General features: G+C 38.3%; 1 protein-coding gene across 2 annotated transcripts; it reads left to right on the top strand.

Moving 5' to 3' along the window:
* The first annotated feature begins 280 nt into the window (after window positions 1-280).
* On the top strand, window positions 281-11,166 carry LOC135767196 (protein NLRC3-like). 2 transcript variants are annotated; one of them, XM_065276846.1, is made up of 7 exons: window positions 281-311; window positions 1,036-3,088; window positions 4,155-4,328; window positions 4,406-4,582; window positions 6,081-6,127; window positions 7,006-7,398; window positions 10,040-11,166. In XM_065276846.1, the coding sequence occupies exons 1-7, from the start codon at window positions 296-298 to the stop codon at window positions 10,072-10,074; spliced, it is 2,895 nt and encodes a 964-aa protein (XP_065132918.1). In that variant the 5' UTR covers window positions 281-295; the 3' UTR covers window positions 10,075-11,166. The 2 variants fall into 2 exon arrangements, with proteins under 2 accessions (XP_065132918.1, XP_065132917.1); XM_065276845.1 differs by having other exon boundaries at window positions 7,006-11,166.
* Window positions 11,167-15,093: the final 3,927 nt, after the last annotated feature.

The raw sequence follows: 15,093 nt of genomic DNA, 5'->3' as shown, positions 1-15,093 counted from the left end.
ACATAGGTTCACATAACGCGGCAAACATATATTTTGACATGACGAGCCACAATCATAAAGCCATACAGTATATAGAAACTATTGCTTAATTAGAATTTCAGCAGCATCATTAAACCACCAATCAGACTTCGGCAGTATCTAAAGGTAAATACTGGAGGTGTGTTGCCTGTAAAATTTGGGGAGTATCTCTGACAAGAATAAACAAGGAAATAAACATGTTTTTTCTCAGAAACAGGCAAACAGGTCTAACAGGTTACACTAAAAATAAAATTCAGACAAAGTGACATTCAGCAGCATGATCATGTCTCACGGTACGTACACTTACATTATAAAGCTTATTATAAAGTTGATTAAAAACTATAAGTTAAATAAAACATTTATTTTGCAGTTTAAAGCAATATGTTTTTATTAGATTTAGAATTATTCTCTTAATTATGCTTTTGTAACGTGACTTAAGTTTCCACCTAAAACAATGTTTTCATATTACATTTGAATGATGCAGTATACAATGTTTTGATTCAAAACCACTCTGGTGACATCATGGTGATGTTTTTGTAAAGTATATACAGAGAAATGTAAAAAAATATAGAAATTTTATAGAAATTTAGAAAAAATTAGGACACATTTTTGTGGAAAACACCACTTTATGAATTATTCTGGGGGATATACAACAGTACTGATAACATTCATCTGCTTTTCCAGATTTTCCAGAACTTTGGGGTTTTCCACCTTAAAAATACCAAACTAACCCTTTAAATTTATTAGATCAACTGTGAACACAGACACTAGTCTGAGGACTAGTGTCTGTGTTCAAGAATGAGGTTAATTTCTTATTTTAACATGTTTACATGACTGTTGCTTTAATCCGAAGCAACTCTCTGTGCAATTATGTGTACATATTTATCAGCTCTTATGCAGATTTAAACCCATGCCTTTGGTGTTGTTACCATTGTTCTGCAGGCTACCTGTTGAGTTATAGGAAGTTTCTGTATAGCATATGTGTAAGTCTAATACTGTAGCTGCCTTTTTCTACAGATGGAAAAAATAGCAAAACTGCCTTTAAAAACCTTATGAATATAAGGAGAAGGGAGACCAACACCTCAAAAATGAGTCTTAAAAGTAAAACCAACTCAGCTTATACAGAACCTAGCTGTGTGTCTATGAAAAGTGAAGACTCCCTTCATCATCCCCCTTATTTCAGCAATGAAGCAGTCACTTCTGACCCCAGGCAGCTCTACACAAAACCAAACTTGCAGAATGAATCTGAAGACCTACATCAGAATTCTCATAAACCAGTAGATGATGTTCTGCAGAGAGTCAAAGACCAACACAAAACCATGATGAAAAACAAGGTTGAGAGTTTATTTGAGGGAATCAAACAACAAGAGAATCAAACCCTCCTGAAGAGGATTTACACACAACTGTACATCATAGAGGGAGAGAGTGAAGGAGTGAATGAAGAACATGAGGTTTTACACATGGAGAAAAACACCAGAACACAACACTTACAAGACACAACAATCTACTGCAATGACATCTTTATACCCTTACCTGAACCAGGACATAAAACAGAGAATAGAAGAAGAAAAAACAAAATCAAGAGCGTTCTTACTAAAGGCATCGCTGGAATTGGAAAAACCGTGTCTGTGCACAAGTTCATTCTGGATTGGGCCGAGGGAACAGCCAATCAGGATGTAGATTTTATGTTTGTGCTTCCGTTTCGAGAGCTAAACTTGATTCAATATAATCAGTACAGTCTTCATAAACTTCTGCTTGACTTTCATCCTGAACTTCAAGATCTGGACTCAAGGGTTTATGATGAGTGTAAAGTTGTGTTCATCTTTGATGGTCTGGATGAAAGCAGAATGACACTGACGTTTTCAGACGGTGAGAAAGTTTCTGAGGTGACTGAGACTTCATCATTGCCTGTGTTAATATCAAACCTCATGAAAGGAGATCTGCTTCCCTCTGCTCTCATCTGGATCACCTCCAGACCAGCAGCAGTCAATCAGATCCCATCTCAATACATCAACCGTCTGACAGAAATCCAGGGATTCGATGACGCTCAGAAGGAGGAATATTTCAGGAAGAGAATCAGTGATGAACATCAAGCCAGCAGAATCATCTCACACATTAAAAGATCAAGAAGTCTCCACATCATGTGTCACATACCAGTCTTCTGTTGGATATCATCCACGGTACTTCAAAACATCCTGAAACAAGATCACACAACAGAAATTCCCAAAACTCTGACTGAAATGTATATCCACTTCCTGCTGATTCAGATGAATATGAAGAATGAGAAGTATGATGAGAGAGATCCAAAAAAACTCCTGCAGTCAAACAGAGAAGTGATTGTCAAACTGTCTGAACTGGCTTTCAAACAGCTGATGAAGGGTAATGTGATGTTTTATGAGGAAGAGCTGAGAGAGTGTGGCATAGACATCATTGATGCCTCAGTGTATTCTGGGATCTGTACTGAGATCTTTAGGGAGGAATCTGGGATACATCAGAGGAAAATCTACTGCTTCATACATCTCAGCTTTCAGGAGTTTCTGGCAGCTCTTTATGTGTTTCACTATCACATGAGTACAACAATGGAGACTCTGAAACATTTTGCCTCAGTACAGGACTTGCTTAAAGGTGCCGTAGATAAAGCTCTTCGGAGTAAAACAGGACATCTGGATCTTTTCCTGCGATTCCTACTGGGCATCTCACTGGAGTCCAATCAGAGACTCTTACCGGATCTACTGACACACACAAAGAACAGTTTAGATACCATCAGGGAAGTCACACAGTACATTAAGGATAAAATTAAACATGATCATCTCTCAATTGACAGATCTATCAATCTGTTTCTGTGTCTTCTTGAAGTGAATGATCAGACTTTGTACCGCGAGATTGAGGAGTTTGTGAGATCAGACAAACAATCAGAGAAGAAACTCTCTGCTGCTCACTGTTCAGCAATAGCCTACATGCTTCAGATGTCAGAGAAGGTGCTAGATGAATTTAATCTGAGGAAATACAACACAACACAGGAGGGGAGAAGAAGACTCATACCAGCTGTCAGCAACTGCACAACAGTCATGTCAGTACTCAGTTAATGCATTAGACTTTTAGATTAGATTATCTCTTTCTAAATTTATTATAATTTGTGATGGTATTTAAAGTGCCAGTCAGGTCAAATTTCTTAGCTTCCTAATATTGTTGAGGACTCCCCAAACACAGGTTTTAATGCATGCAAGGCAAAAAAAAAACATTTTCTCAAAATATACAGTACATTTAATATTAAGCCCATTTCTTAGAAATCCCCAAATGATTCGTGCAAAGCTATTGAGAGAGCCTATTTTGCTCTGATTGGTCAACTGACACAGTCTCTGCACAGTCCAACAAGTGCAACATGCATTGACCTAGTGCTAAAAAGACATTTAGTGTTTGAAAACCCACCTTGAAAATGTAATTTTAACCACCGATTGTTCACATTAGAGCCCTGCATTTCAGCCCAAGCCCGACAGGGCCTGATATTTTTACACCCCTCGGGTCGGGTTTCGGGCCAATTTTAACGTCACAGGTGATACGTGGGCCAGACCTTGGGCTTTTTCTAGGCTTATAAGCTGTCGGACAAGGGCCGGGCTAGGGCTTAAGCGTCTTGAGCCAGGGCCGGGTCAGGGCCTAGATTTCAGGCCCGTGCAGGGCTCTACTTCACATCTTCATCCTTTGGTAGTAAAACAACACAAACTTGCCTTACAACTCAAAACACAGTGTCTTCTCGACATGATGTTAACATACTAATTGGCGGAAGTGTCTGTGGGCAGGTCAGTGTTTTTGTTTCTCGTGGACAAGACTGTAGGCAGAGATTATGCAAAGTATTGCCTTCATACGTAGACAACAGGCGAGAGATTTGCAAAATAATATCGAAACTCGAAAGACTCAAAAACGCGGTTCAGAGTCGACTCCCTACTTTAGAAGCCGATAACTTTATTTCTTGTGCACTTTTTGGTTTATCTACTTTGCACATTGTTTACATTGATGGACAGCTATGTGACACACTGCAGTACATGTAATTTTCAATCTGTCTGGCACTTTAAAATAATGTCAGGTAAAACTATTATAACTGTATATTTTATAATGTATATATTTTGTTTTTCTTTCAGACTTGCTGACTGTAATCTGACTGCTGAGTGTTGTGAAACTTTATCTTCATGTCTACAATCCTCATCTTGTCTTCTGAGAGATCTGGACCTAAGTAACAACGACCTGAAAGATTCAGGAGTGAAGCTCATCTCTGATAATCTTAAGAGTCCTGACTGTAAACTAGAAACACTGAGGTATTTATCTCTTTATACTGATTAACTGATTTATAACTAAAGAGTATGAACTGACATGTTGATGTTTCTCTCTGTAGATTGTCAGGTTGTATGGTGACAGATGAAGGTTGTTGTTATTTGGCTTCAGCTCTGAGTTCAAACCCATCATCACAACTGATAGAGCTGGATCTGAGCTACAATCACCCACAACACTCAGGACGTCAGATGCTCTCTCAGAGACTTAATGATCCCAAGTGTAAACTCAAGAAACTAAAGTAAGCTGAACACAATCAAAAAAACTTAAATATTTGCAATGAGACACTTAAACAAACTATGTCATATACGAACTTTACTGAATAAAAGTATAAAATATATGTGCAAGCATGTATAAAATATGTGCAAGCATGTATGTTTACTTACTGCAGTATTGTTATAAAGCTACACATATTTTTTGTTAACTTTCGAAGCACTCAGGCTACGTCACCTTGTGGAATCATAGTTGGGATGATGTAGGACCCAGGAAGCTATAAAAGAGCGTCTGTCAAAGCCATCTTTAGCTTATGTGCCTTAAGCAAGCGCGTTATGTGTAGGTTGTTCCAGAGGTTTGAGATAGGAGCTTGCGCAGTTACTTGTCACTCTTTGAGAAGGGATCTCACCCTTTCTACCCTCTCCCGTGGTTACAGCAACTTGTCTTTGGATTTGCAAGCCTGCAACAGGGCTTCTTCCGTCTAGAACAGGAACCATGCTTCACATCTGTCCTCCTTTAAGGAGGTGGACTCTGTGAATGTTACATGGGTGGGGATACAAACATTTTAAGAATGCACACTTAGCTCTTGAGAGGGCTGATTGTGTGCATGTGTGAGGTTGCTCTGCTCCTGCTATCCGAGGAGGAGTGCGAGCGGCTGTGCATTACCCGCAGCTTAAGCCCAGATGCTGCCAAGACAGCATGGAGGTTGCAGTCGGCGAGGTCTCAAATAGATACCGCAAAGAGGTTTGAGACAGGTTCTGCCTCATCTCTGCCTTTACTAGCAGCATCCAGAGCTCTTCAGTTTACAAGGGATCTGCTTTTGAGCATTGTGAGTAATGTATGCATGCTTTATGACTTAAAGCCCATGCCCGCTGAGGCGGTGTGGGAGTCTGCATCTTGACTCCTCCTGCCCCAACCGGTTGCTGTTGCATCATTGTTTGACGAGTCAGACAATATTATCGTGCCTCACGGTTCCAGACTAAGTCTGCCGAGGCGATGTGGCATCTTTGATTGAAAAGGCAGATAAACACTTCTTTATGTCTTATATTTCTGGGTTAAATGGGTATTGCTTTTACCTGTGGTAAGGGATACATGTTAAAAACTTTGAACCATTTCTTTGTGGACAGACCCTGGTTCTCACCTTGGGTCCCATTCTCGGGGCATGTCACAGTCACAAGGTTTTGATGATAAATGCCTAAACTCACTGGCTCGTGAAGATGCAGATGAGTTTCTACAAGAGCCTATTAGTTCATGTTTCCTGTTGCTTGTCACTTTAGGACATCAAAACTATAGATCATAAGGAAGGCTGATCTACCTAGCTTAATTTTATGGGGTGTTATTCACTGAGGTGGACCTCGTTTGGGGTTACATGTGTACATTTTGTTTATGAGCTTTTTGCAAATTATATGTTTATTATTAATTTCTAAATTTCTGTCACGTTTTAAAGACCAAAACAGACCAGTTTGAACAGACATTTTATATTGCAACTGTCAATAACTTTCCTAATGTGTGACTTTGGTTTTTAGTTTGGAACATGGTGAACCTTGCAGGATTAAACCAGGACTACGAAAATGTAGGCTCTTACTATCACATATGTATATTTAGTCAGTTTAAAGGACAAGTTCGGTATTTTACACTTAAAATCCCTGTTTTCAGATTGTTTATAATGAAATAGAACGGTTTTGACTAAAATTTGGACATATGATGCTGGCCCGAGAATTTTCTGTTTCTGTTGTATCACCCCCCACCTCTACAATGGCTGCATAGGTGCACTGGAACAATCCTTCCTAAAATGCATTAAACTTACCGAGTGGTCAGGGGTGTTCACTGATATACTCACACAAAAATCGCTGCAAAAGATGCTTTCCAACAGGTGTTTTACAATTCGTTGTAAACTTGTGGACCTATTTTTCCAAACACTCACACCCGTACATTCTTCTGTTGAAAGATTGAATAATAGACTAGACACTCCAGCCAAGTTGGTGGCGATAATCCACCTTCGTTAATTGCAAGAATACAAACAACTCCATATCCGTTTCTGGCGGTGGAGTAATAACGTACCTCACAGCACATCTAATACAAGTCAATGGAGTTGGAAAAAACTACGATAAAACCTGTTGGAAAGCATCTTTTGCAGCGATTTTTGTGTGAGCATATCAGTGAAAACCCCTGACCACTCGTGAGTTTCACGTCTTTGTAAACGAAAGTTTAATGCATTTTAGGAAGGATTGTTCTAGTGCACCTATGCAGCCATTGTAGGGTGGGGGGGGGGGGGTGATACCACAGAAGCAGAACATTTTCGGGACAGCATCATATGTCCAAATTTCATTTAAAACCGTTCTATTTCATCATAAACAATCTGAAAACAGGGCTTTAAGTGTAAAATACCCATCTTGTCATTTAATGTTTTAATGTCTTATAGAGTTTCTGATGCTCTGATATTGTTTTCAGATGCCTGTGATCTCACACTGGATCCAAACACAGCAAACAGTCGTCTTCTTCTGTCTGATGATTATAAAACGGTCACTTATGCGAAAGAGAAGCAGTTGAAACCTAAACATCAAGAGAGATTTGAAGGTGTTCCTCAGGTTCTGTGTAGAGAGAGTCTGACTGGACGCTGTTACTGGGAGGTTAATTGGGATGAGTGGACTCGTATAGCAGTGACATATAAAGACACCAGCAGAAAAGAAGGGAGTAACAGTTTGTTTGGGCTTGATGAAAAGTCATGGAGTCTCTTCTGCAATGTCAATGGATTTGACATCTGGCACAATAATAAAATCCGGAACATACCTTCACCTTCACCTCATTCTAACAGAGTAGGAGTTTATCTGGACTGGTCAGCAGGTACTCTGTCCTTCTACAGTGTCTCTGATAAACAAACACTCACACACCTTCACACAGTCAACACAACTTTCAATGAACCTCTGTATCCTGGATTTTTGGTTCGTTATAAAGTCTCTCTGTGTCAGAATTAACAACTCACTTTTAGCAATCATTCAGTGCAGGCTGTTTGGTAGAACAGCAATATAAACTAAACCATATTCCAGAAGATCATAGATAAGTGAGGATGAGTATTTTTATTTGGTCTGGCAGTCAGTTTCACTCTAGCCACAACCACGTACAGGTAGAACGGTCTAGTTACTGTACAGCAACATGATTAAGCCATAACACCGCATCAGAATGTAGAAGAGACTTAAGGTTTGGGTCTATAGACTTGGAACACTCAATTAAAACCATTAGAGGATCCCATGAGACCCTTTAGATTTCCTTGGGGCTCCCAGCTGTATTTCTGAACCAGTTGTTCTGAGTTGTCTGTCGCAAAACAAAAAATTTAATTTTACAAGTACAAAGTACAAAGCTTACATTGTTATTACAGTTATGATGTGTGTAATAACAATTAATGCTGCAAACTAGACAGATCTTACTTACTTATTCATTTAGCTGACGCTTTTATCCAAAGCGACTTACAATTGCTGGATATGTCAGAGGTCGCACACCAATAGAGCAACTATGCGTTAAGTGTTTTGCTCAGGGACACAATGGTGTCTCACAGTGGATTCGAACCCGGTTCTCTCACACCAAAGGCGAGTGTCTTATCCACTTTGCTATCACCACCCCATCATAATGTGACAGATATATAATTTGTTAACTGCTTCAAAGGTGCCATAGCATAACAAATATTTTCCTAGGCATAGATGAATAATAAGAGCCTTGTACATGGTAACGACATATTGTGTGCCTCAAACACGTTTTTCCTCATTTTTATGTAAACCGTGTGTACGCAAAGGACTGCTGGAAAACAGACAAATCTCAACATAGCACAGACTGTTATGTCACAGTCAAGATGTACAGCAATGACTTTAAGGTGACCCAAGTCGAGATGTACTCTCCCAACTCTAAATTACACATTAAATTAATTACAAAGTTGTTAAAATGTTAAAAACAAAGTTGTGACTGATGAGTTAGCGCTACATGCTAATTAATGCTACATGCTAGCATTTAGGCTAAAGTTCTACTATTGACATTACAGTTAAGTTTTGTAGATCCATACTGGAAAAAAACCCACAAACCACTCGAAAACGTCGATTAACAATGTCCTAACAATTAGTTGTTCCCCAAAATCTGTATTTTCGTCTGATACAGGCTCAAACATAAAGTGGTGGTTTCCCGGGCAAGGATTAGCTTAAGCCAGGACTAGGCATTAGTTTAATTAGGAAATAAAACTAGTTTTAACAAACATGCCTTACTAAAAGCATTACTTGTGTGCATTTTGAGGCAAAACAAAGGGTACTTATGTATATTAAGATATGTCAGTGCAAGTTGTTTTCTGTTTGGACAGCTCTTACATTTATTTTAGTCTAGGACTAGTCTAATCCCTTTTCTTAATATAGAAAATCCCATTATCTCTTCATTCTACACCTTACCTAAAATCCATAAACGTCTAGAATAACCACCTGGATGTCCAATTGTATCAGGTATTGGTTCATTAACATCCTAAATTTCTACATTTGTGGATTTCTTTTTAAGACCATTCTGTAACAAAATGCCCTCTTTTTTGAAGGATACAATGCATATGTTGTCTTTCATAGATTCCATTAATCCAATACCCGAGGACATTTTACTGGTCTCATTTGATGTTCAGTCTTTATATACATGTATTCCACACAAAGAGGGTGTTGAGGCTATGGTCCACTTTCTATCTGAGCGTACTGATTTAATTCCTTCTAATGAATGTATTAAGACACTATCGGAAATTGTACTTTCCTATAATTATTTTATATTTCAGAATGATTTTTATATTCAAAAGAGAGGCGTGGCAATGGGTAGTACATTGGCACCCTCTTTTGCGAATCTTTATATGGCTCTTTTTGAGGAGAAATTTGTTTACTCCAATCATGTGTTTTCTACCAATATATTGATTTGGAAGAGATATTTGGATGATTGTTTCTGTCTCTTTAAGGGTGATGTTACACAACTCCATTCCTTTTTTCAATATCTAAATGGCTGTTCAAAGTTTTTGACATTTACTATGGAGTTTGATGCAAATAAGGTTAGTTTTCTGGATTTGTGGACAATCAAAGAAGGCAACTATCTGTACACAGATCTTTACAGAAAACCTACAGCTCGTAACACTTTATTGAGAGCTGATTCCTATCATTCTTTACCCTTAAAGAACAGTCTACCTTATAGCCAAATGTGTCGGATAAAAAGAATTTGCAGCAAACTAGATGATCTTAATAGGAATTTTAATGTTTTAAAAGAATCTTTTCACTGTAGAGGTTATACTAAGAAGCAAATTCAAATAGCCAAGGAAAAATTGAGGGACGATCTCGACTTGATTTGTTAAAAAAGAAAGAAAAACATCTAAACAGATTTTCTGTGGTTTTTACTACAAAACTATTCTAAAAAATCGGAACAAATTAAGAAAATAATTAACAAACATTGGCACATTTTAAAAACTGATAGAAGTCTTGAATCTTTTCAGGATCCGCCTCTCACGGTGTTCAAGCGCGGACGTAATTTGAAAGATCATCTGGTGAGATCATATCTGTCTCCCCCACCTGTCACAACACAAACGACATTAACACCAATTCCTGAAGGTAACTGTCGATGTGGCTCATGTAGTCAATGTAGCTACACTTACCGTTGTACTTCGTTTAAACATCCGCATATTGGGACACCGATTCCTATTAAAGGGATTATAAGTTGTAAAACAAAAGCAGAGTTATCTACCTCATAACATGTCCTTGCGGTAAATCTTACGTTGGCAAAACATCACGTGAATTGAAAACACGTGTTTCAGAGAATCGTAGTACAATCCGATGTAGAAATATGAATTATCCCTTGGCTGCTCATTTTATTGAATTTAGCCACTCTATTGCCTCCCTACGATATGTAGGAATTGAATGAGTTGCAATTTACCGAGGAGAGGTGGTGATCTTGACTGTATTCTACTTAGACCTGAAGCATATTGGATACATACATTAAGAACTCTTGTTCCTTATGGTCTAAATGTTGATTTTGATCTGAGCTGTTTTTTATGAGTGTGCTTTGTATTTCATGTTTGGTGATGTTTGCATATTGTTGTTTTTCTTGTATTTACACTTATCATGTCTTTGTAATAGATCCTGTAGTTTTTAGCTTGATTAACTGATTGTTTCAAATTAAGAATAATTGTATGCACCTGTGTATGGCTGTATTTAAGCTCGTCTTACCCTGAGCGAACACATACCTTGACGAAGGCTATTTGCCGAAACGTTGGTTATAATAAAATTATTTTGCAAGTGAGTGTGCAGTCAATATTTTGTGCTATATATTTGGATGTATTCTTTTTGACTTGCACCTCAGACGGAGTGCGTTTGTTTCATTTTTTGATTACTAGGTTCTTCTTTGTCACACTTTCTAGGTTGATAGAAGCACTGGGGACCCAATTATACCACTTAAACATGGAAAAAGTCAGATTTTCATGATATGTCTCCTTTAAAAATTAACTTTAAGGTTTATAAAGAATGTGCTTTCTGACTTCTCAGATATATACCATGTGATATGCACTAATTGTGATAGTGTTTTTTCATTAAAGGCTTGTGAAATAAACAAAAAACTGAGATCCACCTTCTGTTCTTTCATTATTGTGTGTTTGTGGAGCATACAGTAAGTAACTTAACAGGTTTATCCAGAAGTTCTGCCTCTGCAGAGTCTTTACTGTATGGCAGACTCTAAAAATATCTCTGTAACAACAGCATTCCAATGGTTAATTCAGTTTTCATGTAAAGAAAGAAGCAACACATTTTTTAAAGGGTAGCGACTTCCAAACCCTACAGTCAGTCAGACCAAACAAGAATAACACCAAAAAAATTGTTGTGATTTATTTGTATTAAGTTAATAGAGCAATGACTTCACGTGACCCAAGGCCAACATAATAAGTCGAGATGTATGCTCCTAACATTAAATTATTACCAAAGGCCAACATAATAAACAAAATTGTCCAAATAAAAAAAACTTAACATTACTTACCTTAATCATACTTAAAGAGAGAAACAACACTTACATAAAATGTAACCTAAAACCAACATATGTTGATAATTTAACAAAATGAACAAGACTTGACATGACATGAAGATTCCAGAGACCACCCCATAATGTGCTGAATGGTTTGTTATTTCTCCCGGAAAACTCCCATAATTTAAAAGGCCCTACCTCGTTATATGAATAATCACATATTATTCCAAGGTTGTCCAGTTGCCAGATCTTGTATGAAACGCATCCTACTCACACAATAGACACATACAAATCTGAACCCATTTTTGACCGCAACCTGCAACTCTGTTGCGCTGTTGATTTCTGCGCAGGTAAACGGGGGAAGTTGAAACAAGCATCAATTTTTTTATATGGCATTAGAAAGCTCAGGTGGTGCTATGGCGAAAAAACTAAATAACCTAGCTGCAAATTTAACAACAGGTCAACGGAGGAGTTTAATTTCTTTCTAACTGCGAATCAACATCTTCAATTCCAACACTTTTTGCAAAGTATGTCACACTCATTTTTGTATCGGAAACGGTGGGAAAAAAGACGTAACGCAGCACAATAAATCACAGCAGGACAATCTCACGTTGGAGGCAAAGAGCATAGACGTTAAAACACTTGCATCAACATCAAGTTTGAAAGGACGTGAAAAGTCAGGTGGAGATTAAACTGAGGAGCTACACTGCACACAGTTTTTAATAGCATGAAAACAGCACTCATATGGCAAGATTCACAAGATCTTCTAGCCTCAACCCAGAGCCTCATTTTGCTCTGGCGGTACTTTGATGGCACGTGTGATCGTGCTCCAGCGCTGAGGAAGGTTCAGTATCCGGAGCTATTTTGGTTTTATTTGATTCATAATTTAAAATGTTAACATTTTGTTTCTACCTACATTTAAGCAGAGACAGTGAATGTTTTTATGAACACAATGACAGGGCCCCCCTCACAAAGTTGCTTAGGGCCTACAGAAGGCCATAATCGACTCTGAAGCTGACTAAAGCTCTAATAAAGTGTCAAGAGAAATAAACAGTGCAAAGACGTTTAGAGATGGAAATTTGTTTATCACATGCAAAGATGAAAAACAACAAAAGAGGGCTTTCAGTATAAAATTGATGCTTGGGTATCCAGTATCAGTATCTTGTATGCACAATAGGAAACCCTGGGTGAGAGGTGTAAGAGGTGTTAGGAATCCTAATTGATATAGCTGCTGATACAGTAAAAAGCTGCATGACATCAACACTTCATTTAGACTGTGTTTTACTTAGTTTTTTTATTTACTTTTGCACTCTTTTTGCACACAAAACATCTGCATTAATCACATACGATAGCTGAACAATTTTACTAATTGGAAATCAAATTTCCCACATACTTTGCAATGATTTTCCTGCTGATCTGCCTTGGAAACTTAATATACTTCGCAAGGGGGACGGGAACAAAAGAGCTCCTCCAAAGCATAGTTAATGGAAACACAGCAGGAGAGTACACAGTCCTCCTTTGCCCAGCATCCTTCTCGCTAACGTCCAGTCTCTCGATGACAAAATGGACAATCTCACAGACATGACTTTCCCACTTGGTCCCGAACAAAGCTGTAGTGCCATCTAACAACTTCTCCGTTATATGAATGGACGGGACAGCAGAGGCTGGTAAAACCAGAGGTGGAGGTGTTTGTTTCATGCTAAACACAAATAGTGTGATGGAAGATCACCACCATGTCATGTTCCTGCTCGCCACATCTTGAGTACGGGTGGGACAACATAATGATAAAATTAATTAATGAACAAGAGGTCCTAAAAAGATTTCCAAGCAGCATTACTTTATAGCTCCTCAGGGTGGCGCTAAACACATGAATGAATGTAATGAGGGAAATGTGAACAAACATTAACCAGTCTGAAAGGGATTTGGTTAGGATGGTGGATGCAGGAAAATAGTAGATGCCTCAGCCATGTATGAGTCCTAATACTTTTACAAAATATATGTTGTTAAATGTGTTAGTTTACAAAGAAAAGCTATTAGCATAAAATGTTTAATGTACTTGAAAAGTTACATACCATCACAATAAAAACTTTCTCCAACCAGAAACTGTGGGTGGATAATACCATCCGAGCAGCTGTGAATACGGACGACAGTGTCATGGGTGGCCAAGGCTCATTGATGTGCGTGGGGAGCAAAGGCTGTCCCGTGTGGTCTGATCCAACAGACGAGCTACTGTAGCTGAAATTGCTGAAAAGGTGAATGCTGATTCTGATAGAAAGGTCCATGTCTCCACGGGTCAGGGCTATTTAAGTGTTAAAAGGGAGACCTACACAATTTTAGGCAGCTGGTCATAATGTTATGGCTGATCGATGTAAAACACTGAAAGTTGACCCGTTGATTACTTTTAAAGGCGCAAAAGAGGATGTTTTTCGCCAACTGAGAATCCAAAAACGGTTACTGAGTTTTTTAAATGAGCGCATGCGTAAGAACAGCCTCCCTCCTTCACGGCTCATTTCTAGGGAACGCCTTCCAAAACTCGTGCACGAATATTTGAACACGAGTGTTTGTTTACCACCGGCATATGCTGTGTCGCGTGACTCGCGTCAGTGGATTCATTATGTGAAATGATGATGATAATAAACAAATAAGACGTTAAAACGTTAGATCAGTCGACGCTACTCCCATTTCAACTAGCATGTAGCAGACTGGTCACAGCCTTACAACTACAGTACAAGAACAACGTCAATATACTTGAATAACAGTACAACAACAATTATTCTACAAAGAAAGAATAATCACTGTTACCTGTCGGGAAAAATTTTGCGTACTGCGCGTCTGTCTTGACACCTCTCTGTTCCTTCATTGCTCTCCAACGTTGAAATGTTTCTCCAATAACCACTCTGGTTTCATTACGTTCTTCTGACAATTTTCTCCTATTCCCAGCGACTTAAAAAAAGTCTTTCTTTTGCGTCCTCCTTCGGGTTTTTCTCTTCCATGGTGCAAATTCGAGGAGGAAAGCAGGATCGACAATGAAAATAAACCAAAACTTAAGACGGAGTTTTATGCGCTATGCGCATGCGTCTCCTGTGTAAAGTTACTGGAGCGCGCACGTCTCTCACAAGGATCGTAATGGCAGTGATTGACAAGCCAGAGGGCCAATCGCTGATGCGATGACCACATGAGCAATTGGCTGATGTTTTTAAGGCCCTATCTTGTACACAGATGACGTATATTAATATTATTACTTTCAGTGCATGTAATAAATAGTCTTTTATTATTTAGTAAAGACAGTTTCAAGTAATATTGCAAAAATGTATAAAACAAAAATCCTCTTTTGCACCTTTAATGTAAGCATTATATGTAAGTCTGTATATTTACAGCAAAACACGAGTCTTCTGCAATCAAACTCATCAACATTTCTTGGAAGCATATGGGTAAAATAGAAGGATTTAAATTTTGATATTAATTCAGGGCAAAATTGTCAGTCAAATGGAACATCAATAAGAAATTGCTCATTTGAAATTTAAATCCTTACAGCTAACC

Source organism: Paramisgurnus dabryanus, chromosome 6, assembly GCF_030506205.2.
Source record: "Paramisgurnus dabryanus chromosome 6, PD_genome_1.1, whole genome shotgun sequence".
Classification (NCBI taxonomy): domain Eukaryota; kingdom Metazoa; phylum Chordata; class Actinopteri; order Cypriniformes; family Cobitidae; genus Paramisgurnus; species Paramisgurnus dabryanus.
Note: the sequence above shows the minus strand (reverse complement) of the source record. Positions and strands in the feature narration are given on the sequence as shown.